The sequence below is a fragment of the Eptesicus fuscus genome, chromosome 5 (assembly GCF_027574615.1).
Source record: "Eptesicus fuscus isolate TK198812 chromosome 5, DD_ASM_mEF_20220401, whole genome shotgun sequence".
NCBI lineage: Eukaryota > Metazoa > Chordata > Mammalia > Chiroptera > Vespertilionidae > Eptesicus > Eptesicus fuscus.
Genome location: NC_072477.1, coordinates 25,976,710 through 25,993,284, shown reverse-complemented (window position 1 = coordinate 25,993,284; position 16,575 = coordinate 25,976,710). Strand labels below are relative to the sequence as shown.

General features: G+C 45.4%; 1 protein-coding gene across 8 annotated transcripts; it reads left to right on the top strand.

The window, feature by feature from the left end:
• Positions 1-8,976: 8,976 nt before the first annotated feature.
• On the top strand, positions 8,977-15,065 carry SRSF5 (serine and arginine rich splicing factor 5). 8 transcript variants are annotated; one of them, XM_054715957.1, is made up of 9 exons: positions 9,003-9,284; positions 9,586-9,949; positions 10,051-10,195; positions 10,519-10,589; positions 10,723-10,821; positions 11,797-11,866; positions 13,074-13,147; positions 13,550-13,660; positions 14,201-15,065. In XM_054715957.1, the coding sequence occupies exons 3-9, from the start codon at positions 10,070-10,072 to the stop codon at positions 14,499-14,501; spliced, it is 852 nt and encodes a 283-aa protein (XP_054571932.1). In that variant the 5' UTR covers positions 9,003-9,284; positions 9,586-9,949; positions 10,051-10,069; the 3' UTR covers positions 14,502-15,065. The 8 variants fall into 8 exon arrangements, with proteins under 8 accessions (XP_054571933.1, XP_054571932.1, XP_054571931.1 ...); XM_054715956.1 differs by having other exon boundaries at positions 9,011-9,158; positions 14,198-15,065; XM_054715954.1 differs by having other exon boundaries at positions 9,011-9,162; positions 14,198-15,065.
• Positions 15,066-16,575: the final 1,510 nt, after the last annotated feature.

Here is a 16,575-nt window from a genome sequence, read left to right as displayed (position 1 = left end):
GGAGCTACACTTCTTTTCACTTTCTTAAGTTGACGTCTAAAACTTTTCACCACCAATTTACGGTTAGTAAATGGAGTATTTTAAGCATTGACATTTCAAAATGAGTCTCTTTTCAATAAATACGTTTAAATAATACATTACTCTTTTACATAAATCCATTGGGATCTATATACCATTGCAATTTGGTACCCATCATGTTCCATTTTAACACACGGACCAGAATAAGACAGGAATCTGTATAAATTCTTTTTTTCTTGAGCTCATTTCCATTCCACTCCCCGCTCAGAGCTTTAGCCCAATATAATGTTTTTATACTTGAAAGTGTTTTTAAAGCATCTTTCATATTTTTATGCATGAAAATCAGATGGAATAAATAGAAATTTAAACTGTTTCAAACATATCACAGATTTTGATAGTTGTTTCATTTCAAAAGTAATTTTACTGGAGACACATCTCTTACTGAGGTGAGTAGGACTACTTTTTCCATATAACTGTGGGTCAATACTATTCACTGCAAGAAAGAGACAGTCATATATTTAAGTGCTGAGAAACATTGTTTATATAAATAAGTAGTGGGATTAGCTGGAATTTTGTTCCATCAATTTGTAGAATTCTTCTGAGTGATATGTCAAAACTAATTTTGTGAAGTATCAAAAATTACACTTAATAGGGTATTAGTGCCGAAGCCGGTTTGGCTCAGTGGATAGAGCGTCGGCCTGCGGACTCAAGGGTCCCGGGTTCGATTCCGGTCAAGGGCACGTACCTTGGTTGCGGGCACATCCCCAGTGGGGGGTGTGCAGGAGGCAGCTGATCGATGTCTCTCTCTCATCGATGTTTCTAGCTCTCTCTCCCTCTCCCTTCCTCTCTATAAAAAATCAATAAAATATATTTAAAAAAAAATAGGGTATTAGTTAGTAACTTGGATACATCCTTCTCCAATTAAGTTAAAACAAAGGCTAGGAAGCTATTTGATTTTCAAAAGAATTTGTTATCCTGGCACCAAACACATTGGCTTTCTCGACACCTGCCCAGTATCTCTAATCACCCTGTTAGAACCACTGGGCCACAGAGAGGTAACCTCTCCCCCATCCCAAACCCTTGTCGAGAGGGAAAGGGGCTGTTAGAAAGGAGATGCCTAGACAACAATCACATCAGCTCAGGAGAGTTCATGTTAAAGGGGAGAATTGTTTGGGCTGAATTTTGTGTCCTAACCCCCAATTCATGTGTTGAGATCCTAATCCCCAATGAGGTGATATTTGAGGCGGGGCCTTTGAGAGGTGAGTAGGTAATGGGATTAGTGTCCTTCAAAAGGAGACCCCAGTGAGCTCCCTGACCCCGTTTTTCATGCGAGGGCACATGAGAAGAACCAGCCATGATCCAGGAAGCCGGCTCTGTTGGCATCTTGATCTTGGACTTCCCAGACTCCAGAACTGTGAGAAATATAGTTTTATTGTTTATGGCATCTGGTTATAGCAGCCCAAACTGACTAAGACCGGGACCTAGAATGGCAGGGGGATCCATTAAGATGGAATTTAATGCCCATATATCCCTCGGATCATCTCGGTGCGTCCTCCAGGGGATCATGTACCCCAGGACTCACACTCAGAGAAGCCGGGTGGAGCAGTGGCTGCAGCTTTGAACTTGATGTGAAGAGCCTTCACGGACTGGCCTGGCGAGGAGTGGGCCCTGCTTCCCCTCATCAGGATGCCTCCCATGACCCATCCCAGCCAGAGCTGCCTGTGGTTCCGCTGGGCTCCCTCTCCTGGGAGATTGGCTCTCTGTTCCCTTGAATGACAAATTCTTTTCTTAAATTTCTCTGAATACGTCCTGAAGTTTTTCTTCAGCACATAGCTAGTATTTATTTCTTTGTCATGGTAGTTGTTAACATAAAAAACCATTGAAACCTGTAAAAAATTTTTGTGAGTTTGAGCCAAACTGTCCACATATGCTGGGAAGCAGAACCTCAACGAATTGAGATAATGCTCAGGAGAATGATGGGTTACATCTGTATTTATACACTGCAGTCAAAGGAAAGGGATGTAGGTGGGTTACATGAAATCCATTGGTGATAGACTAGAGAGGCGGGAGAAAGCAAAGCAAGGAAACCTCTGGGATTGGATAAGAAGTAAAATGATAGACACATACTTAGGTGGGTGCAGGAATGATTAACATGATAATGAAGGAATTTGTGGTATCTGTCCTGGAGCCCAGGCACATTAGGTTGTGCCCCAAGGGGTCCAGAAATAGGGAAGTTACAAGTTACCCTGACATTTCAAGGGTATGTTATTATAGATGCAAAAAGACAGATAGGCTCAGTAAAGGTAAAGGTTGACCTTGTCAGTGAGGATACCGGCCTAGGATATAACTACCCACCATAACTGCATTTAGTTAAAGTTTAATTTCAGACCATCCTTTGTGGTTACTTTAGGTCTCTGAGTTTGCAAAACCGCCATGCAAGCCTTCCCTGAGCTTGTCAGGTTAGCATGTGGGCCCTTTTCGTCCACATAGTAAAAGTTTGAGCTCCTTTGAGACCAGTGGCTAGAGTTCAAATGCTTGCTTGTTGTATGACCTTTGGAAATGACTTTCTAAGCCTCAGGCTCCTCTTAGGCAAATTTGTTTTGTGTTGAGGTTTAAGTGATTTAATGCACACACAGTTCGGAGCACAAGGTCAAGAACAGTGAGCACTCAATAAATGTAAGATATTGTTATTATTGGGAGTTACCCCACATCCAGTTTGTTTTACATCTTCCTGGGACAGCCCATGCTCATAAAATGCCTGAGGCTCAGCAGATAAATGGCTGTACAGACTCTAGGGCCCTATTGTTACCATCATGTTACTCTGCTCCTTACTAGTCCCACTTCCCTGGGGCAGGTCGAGGGGGAGAGCAGTGAGCCCATTCAGGCCTCTGGGAATCAGTGTCCGAGCTTAGAAACTAAGCAGGAAGCCTGCAGTGTCCTAGCCCCTCGCCCTTAACTCAATTTCACTTTCAGCACCCACCTCTACTCTTTCCATCCCTCCAGCCCAAACAGGAGTTGACCTTGGCTGTGGAAAGAGCATCTGAGCTTTGAGTTCAAACTGGCTTGGGTTTGAATCCCTCACTGTCACTAACAGTTCTTGAACTTGGGAACTAGGCCTTGAGAACGTATATTCTCTTCCATAAAACAGCGTTAGCAATCCCCATCTTAGGGTTATTCAGAAGGTCACGTGAGATAAGTCTATGAAACCTCTTGCAGAGTATTTGGCACACAGTAGGTCCCCAATTATTTCTGAATATTACAGGGAACAGTATGTAATTATTAGGGTATCTTCCATTATGTTAGACATAGTGAGGAAAGTAGGGCAGGTAAGTTGGTTTCACAAGTCTTTGCCGAAGCAGAGCACAGATAGGCTGGTTTGGCCTGCTCTGGTAGGAGGGGGAGGGGTGGCTGTAAGTTGGATCTAGGGCAGACCGGGCCTTGTGGAAGTTGAGCTTCCATTGGTTCAACATTTAGGGCGTCAGCCTAATTTGGGACGATCCTCTTAAACTTCATCCTCCTCTATGAGTTGGGGTCTCCAACATCCCTGTTTACACAGTATGGCCTCATCTCCTCTGATTGGATCAAGGTAGACACCTCGCCCAAACTGGGCTGATCAGATTTTCCACTCCAGGGAATTTATAATTTCAACCAAGAGGTTTCACTCTCATTTGGGATCTGCTTTTGGATTGAGGAGATGTAAAAACTGGGAGACAAAAAAAAAACACCAAACAAAACAAACAAAACAAAAAAAACTGGGAGACATGATGTGGCCATCTTCTTTCATATGGATTGAGAGTCAGGGAAAGCCAGGCTGCAGCCAGAGACCAAAGGAAATAAAAAAAAAAAACAAAGCAAACAAAACAGAGAGGAGAGAGGGAGATTATACTCCTGATTTCCCAATAGCTCCTGCTTCCTCCTTCCAGACTCCTCAAGCCTGAGCACATTCTTGCCCTTGGATTTCATAAGACACTTCAGAATCCTTGCTGTAAACCCACCTTGTGTTGCTTACACTGGATAATGTTGTGTGTTAAGCTCTCATTTCAAAAGAACTAACTTAAGCAAAAAGAGGACAATCAGTGGAGGGTGCTAGAGGGTCTCATGACATCCGGGAGGTTTGAACACCCAGTTTCAGCAGGTGTTCCTAGACCCTTGGAGGCTAGGAACTGGGGAATCTCATTGCCCCATGATGAGCCAGCAGTAAGGGCTACAGTGTGGCTTCAGGCAACAGAAACACAGCTGCTGAGAGTAAGTGTAACAGAACATGCTAGTCACCAAGATCAAGGAGTGGGGACTTAGAGGGTGTTCTGAGACCCAGTTCCAGTGTGTGTGTGTGTGTGTGTGTGTGTGTGTGTGTGTGTGTGGTGTTCACACACCCCATCAAACAATTCTCAGATACCAGCATGGTCCCCAAGAATCCAACTCAATTCTGACACCCTCTACCCTGAGATAGCACCAGGTTCCACAGGGCAAGGGCTCAGTCCCACAAGATGCCCTCCCCGTCCCTACACACACTTCAGCTGCCAGCCGCAAGCCCAGGCTCTTTTGAGCTTCTGACCTACAGCTCTAGATTGGAGGTTTTAATGACCCCTTCCAATTAAGAATACTAAGTGCAAGTCCAGGTTGTTATCTGTACTTCTGAACAAATGGTTATAAAACAGAAGTTCCCACAACCCCCTCCTTGGGTTCTAGTTAATTTGCTAGAACGACTTCCAGAACAGAGAGACATGCTACTTATTAGATCACTGGTTTATTGTAAAAGGTTGTAACTCAGAAACAACCAGATGAAAGAGATGTATAGGGCAGGGGAGATTAAAAATGGTGGCAGAGTAAGTGGATGCTGCACTGAGATGCTCCCAGGAGCAAACTGGTATTACAACTAAAATACAGAAAAACTTCCTGAATAATCAATGGAAGACTTGTAGGAGAGAACCCTGATACCGAGGACTGAAAGTGGAGACTGTATAGAGACTGGTAGGAGGGGCGGAGGGGAGAAAGGGCTGGCCGAGCACCCACAGACAACAACTGAAGTCCCGGAGAGATATCTCAGCTGTGGGGGGTTGCCACTGAGAACTCAGGGATCTAATCGCCAAGCTAGGCCCCCCATCAGAGAGCACCACAACTGAGAAGGGTATTCACATAACATCTGGCTGTGAAAAGCAGCAGGATTGCTGTCTGCCAGGGAGTGATGGCTGAAAATTCAGGCACCTTCTTAAAGGACCAACGCACAAAATTCCCTGTGGAGCCACCCACCTTATGCTCAGGCAGAGGGAGGGCAGAATGGACTGGAGCTGTGTGAGCAGAAGCTAAGATTGGGGGCTTGGAGATTAGAGCTCAGAAGGCAGACACCCCCAGTTTCCTATGCTGAGTCATTCCTTCACCCTGCAGAGGTCATCTTTCCCACAAAGACATTTGCTATACAGGCGGCCTTGGGGTCAGGGAGAGGGAGGGAGGGAGGAAGACAGTTGACCCACCCTACTGGAAAACACCTTCCCTGAGGCCACTAAAATAACAATTAGCCTCCAAGTAGAAGCAACTGCCCCACCCTGTTGAAAAAAAAACCAAAACTCTTGCCATACCTGAGGATGGTTGCCTCAGGGCTTTCAAATGGAAATCCTATCAGTCTGTAGGCATAGGTGGTCTCTGGAGACTTTGAGTCTTTGCCTGATCTAATTAGGCATGGCAGATCTACCTAATACATAGTCACAAACCCAAACAGGCAGCCAAAATGAGGAGACAAAGAACCCACAAATGAAAGAACAAGAGAATTCTACAGAATGAAGCAGAGGTAAGAAATTTATCTGAAACAGAGTTCAGAATAATGATGGTAAAGATGCTCAATAGCATGAAAAAAGATATAGTAACTATGAAAAAAAGAATAGCCAGAAATAAAGAATGACATAACACAAAGAACACATTGGGAGGAATACACAGCAGATTAAGGGAAGCCGAGGATTGAATCAGTGAATTAGAAGACAGGGTTGAGATGCATAGGGCAAGGTATGGAGAGAGGGTACACAGCTTCCGTGCCCTCTGCAGGCACTCCACTCGCCCCATGTCTCCATGTGCTCACCAACCTGGAAGCTCTCTGATCCAGTCCTCTGGGGTTTCCTGGAGGCATCACCAACTAGGCATGAATGACCAAATAGCCTTGGGTGCTTGATTCAACCTCCAGCCCCTCTCCCATCCCTGGAGGTCAGGGGTGGACTGGAGTTCCAACCCTCCAATTACATGGTTGGTTCTCCTGGCAACCAGCCCCATCCCTAGGTGCTTCCAGAAGTCACCTTGTTCAAGTGTTCCTAACTGGATTGGTCCTGTGTGCCGTGATCCTAACTACTGTATCAGGGAAGGAATCATTTCCAGGTCTGGGGCTGATCTGGGAGGCCTCTCTGGGGGTATGTGTACCCATCACAATGGCTGTTATGAATTGGTATAGGGAGTTCACACTTTTGAGATTTCCCTCTTGATACTGAAGATGAAAAGAACCCAGTCATTGGTTAGCCCCTAGATCCTGATAGCTTGGTGGGGAGTGGCTTGGTGGGGGGCGCGCAGCACGCAGTAAGTATAGAGGACAGCAAGCATTGGGAGGGGGTGACTCTTGGCTAGATACGCCCTCTTTCCAGTTCTTTCTCTCTCTTGAATGGTTTGATCTTTGGAATGTTTCAGTCTTTCATATTTTACAGAAAATTTGGGGGCATGAGAAAGAAACTTCCATGTTCGTTAAGTCACTGTCTCATTGTTTCTTTGTCACAGCAACTTAACTGCCACAGGGAGTTTCGTCCTTTGTGAATGGAGAGACAGGCTCCCTGTAGTACTCATTATAGCTGAAACCTGCTGAGTGTACCAGGCACTGGATCCAACACATTACATGCATTGCCTCACGCCATCCTCGTAACAACCCTACGGATTAAGTACTGTTATTGACCCATTTCTCACATGAGGAAACTGAGGCTTAGAAAGTTCCAGCAACATTCTGGAAGTCATAGATCCACTCCTTAACAAATATTGTCAGGCTCTACAGCAGCGGTTCTCAACCTGTGGGTCACAACCTGTTACGATTCATAACAGTAGTAAAATTACAGTTATGAAGTAGCAACGAAAATAATTTTATGGTTGGGGGTCACCACAACATGAGGAACTGTATTAAAGGGTCGTGGCATTAGAAAGGTTGAGAACCACTGCTCTAGAAAGTTGTACAAGGGCTGAATAGGCAATAAATGCAAAGCCCCCAGCACTATGCCTGGCATGTAGTAAGGGAAAGATGACGGACAGCTTTTGTTAAGGAGGATGCGGATTGTAAAGAGGCCACTGGGTTTTGCCATTAGGTTGATGATGAACGTTGAGAGAAGTTTTAGTGGAGAGGTGGGGTGGAAGTCTGGCTGGAGATGAATGAGGGCTGAGAAAGGGGCACCTCGGAGTGTAAAGACTCCGTGCTCTGTTAAGAAATGTGTTCGCTTAGGAAAGGTGAGATGGGCAGTTTGACAAGTGACATAGGTTGAGTTTTTTTTTTTTTTTTTTAAAGAGGGAAACGAAGCATGCTTGGCAGTTAAGGATTAAAGAGGTAGTGAAGGGGGCAGGACTTGAAATAGAAAAAGAAAAGGAATTGATGGAGCAGGGTCTGGAATGTGGTGCATGAAGAACCAAAGCCTTGGAAAGAAATTGAACTTTCTTCTCTGAGACGGAGGAGAAATTATGCAGAAAGCAAACAAATTAATTAAATAAGTCCTGGCTTGGGACAATTTGTGCATTATGAGATGCCAATGCACATGGGGCTAGCTGCTACAGGGAAGTGTTTTCTTTTATCAAGTACATATTTTCCTTTAAAATCGTCCTTAATTCCCCACCCAATAGATAGCTAACTTCTCAATTTTGCTGAGTACCTCCTGAGGCTCCTTTTAAAATAAACATACAAATGCAGGAATGGATGAGCCCACGCTATGCAAACTCTCCGAGTTCTGACCCGGAGCTCAAGGCCCAGCGGTCAGAGGAGGTCGGAGACAAGGGCCAGGAGCTCCGCTCCTTCTTGAACGACGTTATTTATCTGTGTAACTCTAGTGACAAGCAGCAACCCTAGATTCTGGGCACCTCTCAGAAACGGGGTGCCTCGGGTCCCACCTAAAAGCATTGAAGAAAAGTAATCTTTCACCATCTTTATGCTCCAACGTCTAAGCCTGACCATCTTCCCGGGAAGGTGCGGAGTTCAGGAAGTGGAGGGCTGTGTTTCCCATCCATTTTGAAACCACAACATTCTGTTTTGAGGCGTGGCAGACGTTCACGTGTTACATCACAGAAACCTGAACGGGGAGGGTTCACCAAATACCATGTGGACCGAAAAGTAGCTGGAAACCTCTTCTGGCCAGCTCAGGCTTAGGGCGGCGGAAATGCAGAAATCTGCATTCTGGACTCCATTCAAGACGGCCTTCCAGCTGCAGTCCCAAGTTCCAACATTTCATCCCGCGAAAACCTGCCATTTAAAAAACACGCACGCCCCCCCGTCTTCTTACTGTCAACTACACGTCGGTGGTTCGGGTCACACCTCATTGCTCGTCAAGGAGCGTCTTCCAACGTTCCCCCTGAAAAGGCCAGCGGCGGGGGCCAGGGATGGCCAGGTAGTTGTGCAAAAGCCCGAGTTCCTGAGTTTCTTTTACCCAGGACTCTTCGGGGCATCTTAAAAAAAATTCAGATGAAAAAGCGGCGTCATTTGTCTTAGGGTATATTCATGGGAGAGATAATGACGAACCGAACTTCACGGCCTAAAGCTTCAAACGTCTTCAACGGCGGCCCTCCCAGCGCCGGGCACCTGAGGGCCGCGCCCCGCCCCCTCCCGGCCCCGCCCCCCCCCTCCCGGCCCCGCCCATTCCCGCCCCTCGGCCCCGCCCACCGCGGGCGAGGCCGCACGGCCGGTCCCGGTGACAGGGCCCCGACCCTTCGGAGACTTCCGTCCTCGGATCCAAGGGGGAGGGTCCGTGGGCGGCCCCGGAAGTGACGCGCGGCGCACCCTCCATTTTGTAGAACGCGGAGCAGCTAAGTGCGTCAGTTGTCGAGAGACGTAGACGAGTTGAGTCCTGGTCTGCGGGGAGGCAGACAGCTCCGTCGCAGACTACGGACCTCTCTTGGGTCTCAGCTGCCAAAGATCCTGTCCGGTAGGTGAGTGGCTCACTTTGAGGGAATGGCTTCTCGGATCGAGGCTTCTTCATGGCCACTCGGATCAGTGGCCAGGGCTGCTCTCTTTGCGGAGGACGGCGTCCAATGAGCGCAGTTTATTCGAGGTGGGCGCTGGGGCACGTCTCCCTTGGGGGTATGTTTGAGGGGAAGTGAAGGTGGAAGGGCGGTCTTGGTTCTGGTCGTTTTCACTGCGGGGTTGTGTGCCCCTCCCTGCCTCTTTACTTCCTCATTAGCTGAACCCCTGGGGTAGTGGGCTTTGGTTGGGGTGTGGTGGCCCGGGGTGTCTGCGGGCGGGGATGGAGCCTCCGGGACCGTGGAGTCGGGGGAGGGAGTGGGAGGAGGGAATTTGGCACGCGCGGCTCTGCCCACCACTGGCTCCCCTGCCGCCATCTTGTGGCTGTCTAGCGTCCGCCCGCCGCCGTCTGCGCAGGCGCGGCCGTGGCGTCGCGAGATTCCGGCTTCCACCTGCTGTGACGCTCCCGGGAGGCGGCGACGCTCGCGCGGCCCGTCGCCATTGGGCTGGCCTTGCGGAGGGCGGCGCCGGCCCCGCCCGCACTTCTCGGCCTTTCCGAACTGCGGCAGATGGGAGGGGGCCGAAGAGCCGGGGCGAGTGTGAGGCTGCGCACTTCCAGAGGCGGCAGTGGGCGTTGCGGTGGCTGCGTTCTGGGCCCAGGGAAGGATCGTGTTGGGAGCCGAGTTTTAATTTTGTCTGCAAGGGACCTGGCCTAATAAGAGACACTCTTGGCAATCTTGTTTATAACATCACCCGGTAAACATTTTATTTTATGCCGTTCATGTTTTTGACCCCCTTGACCAGCCATTCTTCTGACATTCACGGGTATTGTCTCAATGGGATTATTTTCCGAATAGGAAGTACTAGCCGGGCGTCATGAGCGGCTGTCGAGTATTCATCGGGAGGCTAAATCCAGCGGCCAGGGAGAAAGACGTGGAAAGGTTCTTCAAGGGATATGGACGAATAAGGGATATCGATCTGAAAAGAGGCTTTGGGTTTGTGGTGAGTATTTAGAACTGGTCGGATGGTCTAGTGTTAAGCTGGTAAAGATTTTGATAAGCACCGTTTTTCATCTTATTGAGGCAGGTAGAGTATCTTTAGAAAATGCGTGCATCCTTAAGGCAGTGAATTTTCTTTGGGAATGAAAGAACCTCACTGCTGACTGGGGAACCACTCCTGGTCACTTGTCAAATAGGCTTATTGATAGGGTACTGTCATTAAGATACTTCCTTATCTGTTAAATGTTTTCAGTGCTCCTAATGTTGTAGAATACATTTTTAAGACTGCCAAGTATTATATATATTTTTTTCATGCTTGTATTTTAGGAATTTGAGGATCCCAGGGATGCTGATGATGCTGTATATGAACTTGATGGAAAAGAACTCTGCAGTGAAAGGTGAGAATCTTAATTTTAGTTTTATAGTTAGCATTGTAAAATAGAGCAGACCTAGGGTATGTTGGGGTATTTTCCTAAGTAGATCTCTTATGTAGTTTGTGTGGATAATGAAGATTTTTCTTCCCTTCCTTAGGGTTACTATTGAACATGCTCGGGCTCGATCTCGAGGTGGGAGAGGTAGAGGGCGATACTCTGATCGCTTTAGTAGTCGCAGACCTCGAAATGATAGACGGTATGTGATGGCCAATGGCTGTTTTGAATAATCATTACTGCACGATTATTTAATGATTAAGTACTATCGATACTAATAAAAGGGTAATATGCTAATTAGACCAGGAGACCTTCTGGACATCTTTCCAGACAAAGCCATGGTGGCGGGTAGGGGCGATCAGGCCAGGAGGGGAGGGCAGTTGAGGGTGATCAGGCTGGTGAGGGGGGCAGTTGGGGGGGAGCAGGCCGGCAGGCAGGTGAGCGGTTGGGAGTGGGATCGGGCCTAAACCGGCAGTCGGACACCCCCACAAGGGGTCCCAGCTTGGAGAGGGTGCAGGCTGGGTTGAGGGACATTCTCCCCCCTTACCCCCACCCTCACCCCACACTGGGCCACAAGTCCTGTATAATAGGCTAATATGCAAATTGACAGAACCAGGAACGACCGGTTGCTGTGACATGCGCTGACCACCAGGGGGCAGACGCCCAACGCAGGAGCTGCCCCTTGGTGGTGGTCTGTGCACTCCCACAGCGGGAGCAGGGCACAGCCAAAACCCAGGCTGGTGAGCACAGCGGCAGTGGTGGGAGCCTCTCCTGCCTCTGAGGCAGCGCTAAGGATGTCTTGACTGATGCCCCATGGGGAGAGGGCCTAAGCCAGCAGTCAGACATCCCCCGAGGGCTCCTGGACTGCAAGAGGGCGCAGGCAGGGCTGAGGAGACGACGACGACCCCCCCCCCCGCCCCCCGCTGTGTATGAATTTTGTTCACCGGGCCTCTAGTTAGCTAAGTGATTCTGGTATTTACCAAAAAAGTTAGTTCTCTTATGCCTATGTCAATTGACTGTTTCTGTTAAGTCTGTATAATGAATCATAAAATAATCAAACAGTTGATGAAATCATTTGAATGGCTTATCATGTCTGAATGCATAAACTTGCTCACAGTTGAACAAAATTGCACATTGCTGTATTTCTTCCATTGTGAATACTTGTTTTCTTTCTCAGAAATGCTCCACCTGTAAGAACAGAAAATCGGCTTATAGTTGAAAATTTATCTTCAAGAGTCAGCTGGCAGGTTTGTAGAAATTCAGTTTTGATATATTTTAATGTGGCTTTTTAAAAACTAATGGAATGGGTAGCTAAAGTTTTATTAACATTTTATTAAAAGTAGTTCTATTTTTAATTAAATTAATGGACTTAATTGTAATTTTAAAATTTTAATTTAATGTAACTGGGGGATATTTCAAACTTTAATATTAGTGATCAAATGTAAATGTTTTGAGGATATTTTTTCTTGTTCTTAAAATCAATTTTAACCAAATATTAAACCCTTTATTTGCCAGCCTATCTGTGTCGTTGGCCTTATGACGAGGAGTGCCTGTGGGTTATCCTAATCGTTGTCTTGGTCACTCTTGGTTGGGCCTGGTTGACTTTGCCAGTCAGCTCCTACAGTGATCAATTGGCCACCTCTAGATCTGTGTTTGCCGGTCTAGACGTAATCGGGGCACTTACTTGGAGTGCCAGGTTGCAGCGATCCCAGAGCGCTGATAACGAGATCTGATCCCTAAGTTGAGAGCTGTCTTCTTCTGTAACGCTTCCGAATAAGAGGTCCTGGTCGAACGATACGAAATTAGTTGGTCGTTGGAATCCTGTTCACAGTAAAGTGGTCCTTGGTAACTGCACAAGAGTAGAACATGTCTGCATCCGCCAGTAGTCTGCTAATAGGGAGGGCTGTGCGATTAAAGGCTTCCATCGATTGGGTAGTGTCCTTCAAGTGGGTGGCGAAGAGCCAGTCGGGCATATGTCATGAAGGTTTCTTCGACCGATTAACGGTTTGCTGCTTGACTAGCCTAGGGAAATAATAATAAAGGTAAAGTAAACTTTTTTAATGACATATGGGGCACAAAATAATTGATGTCTTGTAAATGTTCTGTTTTTAAATATAAAATTTCTACTTTAGTCTTTAAAAATATGTACTGTTTCTACTTGTTTGTTTTTTTTTGTTTTGTTTTTTGTTTTCCTTTTGTATTGAGCTCAGTATAGACTAATACTATTTAATGTCTGAATTTTCTTTAGCATTTTGCTTAAAAGCAATATGCTATTTGCTTATTTCGTGCCCTGACATACATACTTTTTGAATTCTGATAGAATACAAGTGTGGTGAATGCCATGTTTGTACTTTATCTAACATCTTCTCTTTCAGTAGTCTTGTTTTTATATCATGTTGTTGTTTGTGTGTCACGTTTCCTTTTCTCTGCTTAACACAATTGTCTTGTGTTAAGGATCTCAAAGATTTCATGAGACAAGCTGGAGAAGTAACCTTTGCAGATGCACATAGACCTAAATTAAATGAAGGGTAAGTATGTACTGTAGATTGCAAGCCTTTTAAAATATTTTGGCAGTTTTATTGTGAATGTTCTGAGTACTTAAAAATTTGCGAATGCTCTTGGTTCTCAGGTGAGTTTGCTTCAGGGGGTTTTTGGCAATGTCTGGCATCTTGTGGATAAAGGCCAGGGATGCATATAAACACTCTACTATGCACAGGAAAGCCCAGACAACAAACTTTGGGCTAAATTGTCAACAATTAGGAGGTTGAGAAACCTTGCTCTAATGCCATGTTATCCATCGAGAGTTAAAGACTCTTGATACAGTAATAGCAAAATGAACATGGAAAAGGTACTTAATCTAGATTCCTATAGCTTGTGAGACTGTAAGATGTACATAACTTCACAAATGTTTTTTTCTTTTTCCTCACTAGGGTGGTTGAGTTCGCCTCTTATGGTGACTTAAAGAATGCTATTGAAAAACTTTCTGGAAAGGAAATAAATGGGAGAAAAATAAAATTAATCGAAGGCAGCAAAAGGCACAGGTATCTCCTTAATATATTTAAAAAATATTTCTATTGATTTTTACAGAAGAGAGGGAGAGAGCAAAACTCCTATCAATTGCCTCTTGTACGCCCCCTACTGGGGATCAAGCTCCTCACCCTGGCAATGTGCCCTGACTGGGAATTGAACCGGCAACTTTTCATTGCATGCATGGGACACAACGCCCAACCAACTGAGCCATACCGGCCAGGACACTAATATATATATATATATTATATTTTAAATATATTTTATTGATTTTTTTACAGAGAGGGATAGAGAGTTAGAAACATCGATGAGAGAGAAACATCGATCAGCTGCCTCTTGCACACCCCCTACTGGGGGTGTGCCCGCAACCAAGGTACATGCCCTTGACCGGAATCGAACCTGGGACCCTTGAGTCCGCAGGCCGACGCTCTATCCACTGAGCCAAACCGGTTTTGGCCAGGACACTAATATTTTTAAGTCTAAGTTTTACTTAATGGATTTGTAGGGCCTGCAGCTTATGTTTGGTTTTTTTTTCCCCCCTCCCTTACCAGTAGGTCACGAAGCAGGTCTCGTTCCCGGAGTAGGAGTTCCTCTAGGTCTCGTAGCCGATCTCGATCTCGATCTCGTTCTCGGAGTCGCAAGTCTTACAGCCGGTCTAGGAGCAGGAGCAGGAGCAGGAGCCGGAGCAAGTCCCGTTCTGTTAGTAGGTCTCCTGCACCTGAGAAGAGCCAGAAACGTGGTTCTTCAAGTAGATCTAAGTCTCCAGCATCTGTGGATCGCCAGAGGTCCAGGTCCAGGTCCAGGTCCAGGTCTCGGTCCCGGTCCCGGTCCAGATCAGTTGACAGTGGCAATTAAACTGTAAATAACTTGCCCAGGGGGCCTTTTTTTAAAAAAACACACAAAAAACACAAAAACACAAATACCCAAATCATACTTGCTAAAAATTCTGGTAAGTATGTGCTTTTTTTGTGGGGGTGGGATATGGAGGGGGGGTTGGATTGGGTTGGGCTGGATATCTTTGTAGATGTGGACCACCAAGGGTTGTTGAAACCTAATTGTATTAAATGTCTTTTGATAAGCCTTCTGCTCACATTTTTGTGAATGTCTGAAGTATATAGTTTGTGTATATTGACAGAGCTCTTTTATAACTAAAGCAAATTTAATTTTTTTGTACTAGAAAAAATTTGAACATTTTAGTTCTTGGTTATTCAAATATGTTAATTCAAAATTAGTTTAATGTGTCAATTAAACTAATTAATAGCTTTGGACACATAAAAGAGCTCTAAATTTGCTTGTACATAAAGGCTTAATTTGAGTTTTCCTTGTTAGGGTCAAGGGTGTCTTCTCATCCACTCTTTAACAGCTGCCTGGCAAAGACATGCAGCTGTTTGTTATTAATAATAAAAGATTATAAAACTGCTTTTGTCTGAAGGATGTGTGCTGTTTACTCCTCCCCATCTACATTCAACACATAATTTCTTGTAGAGAACCTGAAGTTATTTGGTTAGCTCAGGTTCTTTATTCTTAAAAAATTTGAATAGTACTTTTAACATTTCCAGCTAGTCAGAAAATAGGCAAAGTCAGTGAAATGTTTAAAGCAGTGAGATGACCAAGTGTATGAATTTCCTTTGTATGTGACCCTACCATGCTCTTTCCCTGTATCACCTGACGATTCTATTGGCATCAGGTTACTAGTCAAGAGGACAAGTTAGGAAGCAACTGGTACAGTTACTGTTTTATGCCTTAAAGGATGTACTACAGTTTTGGTGGACATAAAGGTGTTTTTTGGGGGGTGGGGTGGGGAGTGATATTTTTTAGATCCATGCACATGGCTTTAAAGGGGTCCACATGCTTTTTCTTTTAGTCCTGAGACATGGATGTGACAATATATGTGAAGAGGAAAACAATAGTGAAAGCTGCTTAAGGTTCTCTAGTGGTAGATCCTGCTGCCTGCAGGTAATGATTTAAAGGTATAGCAATCTCAGAAAAAGATTGCTTTTTTTCTCCACAAAGTGGGATCTGCTTGGGGAGTTTCTAGTTGGGGTTTGGATTTGAAAGCTTTTTGGTTTACTGGCATGCCCACTTCCCTCTGTTGAAGGCTAGAACTTGGGCCATAAAATTGTGAAGCTGATTTTAGGGAGCGTTTATGTGATATCTTAACATACTGGGGATGGATCATGAGAGTTCTCGTGTTTTCTGTTCTAAGGCTTGTGGCCAATTACGAGAATTCTTTAAAAAGATATTAGCTTGTAAGAACATGCAATAATTTAAAAAAACTGGGTATTTAAAGCATGCCTTTAACATTTATGTAAGACATCTTTTGTACAGAAACTTACCTGGCCACTGGGTAAAGCTAGCAATAAAACTGGTCTGTAATGTGTTAATCTGGATGGAGGATACTGGCTTTATTTAAAAGGGCAGAACCGCCCAGCTGGCGTGGCTCAGTGGTTGAGTATTGACCTATGAACCAGGAGGTCACAGTTCCATATCTGGTCAGGGCACATGTGCTGGTTTCAGTCAGGCTCGATCCCCAGTGGGGGTGTGTGCAGGATTCAGCTAATCAATGATTCTTATCACTGATGTTTCTCCCTCTCTGAAATCAATAAAAACGTATTAAAAAAAAATTTGCCAGAACCTGCCCTGGTTGGGTGGCTCCACTGGTCGAAGTGTCTGGTGCACCAAAAAGTTACAGGTTTGATTCCCTGTGAGGGTAAATACCTAGGTTGTGGGTTTGATTCCTGGTCAGGGGGTGTTCAGGAAGCAACCTATTGATGTTTTCCTCAAAAATCCTTGGGTGAGGATTAAGAAAAATAAAATGGTAGAACCTAGTTTTTTCCCCTTTGGGTTTTTAAAATGTACCTTGGTGATATGTATGGTGTTAGGTACTTGGACATTTACCAGTTGACTTTCTGATTTTTCCACTCCTGTA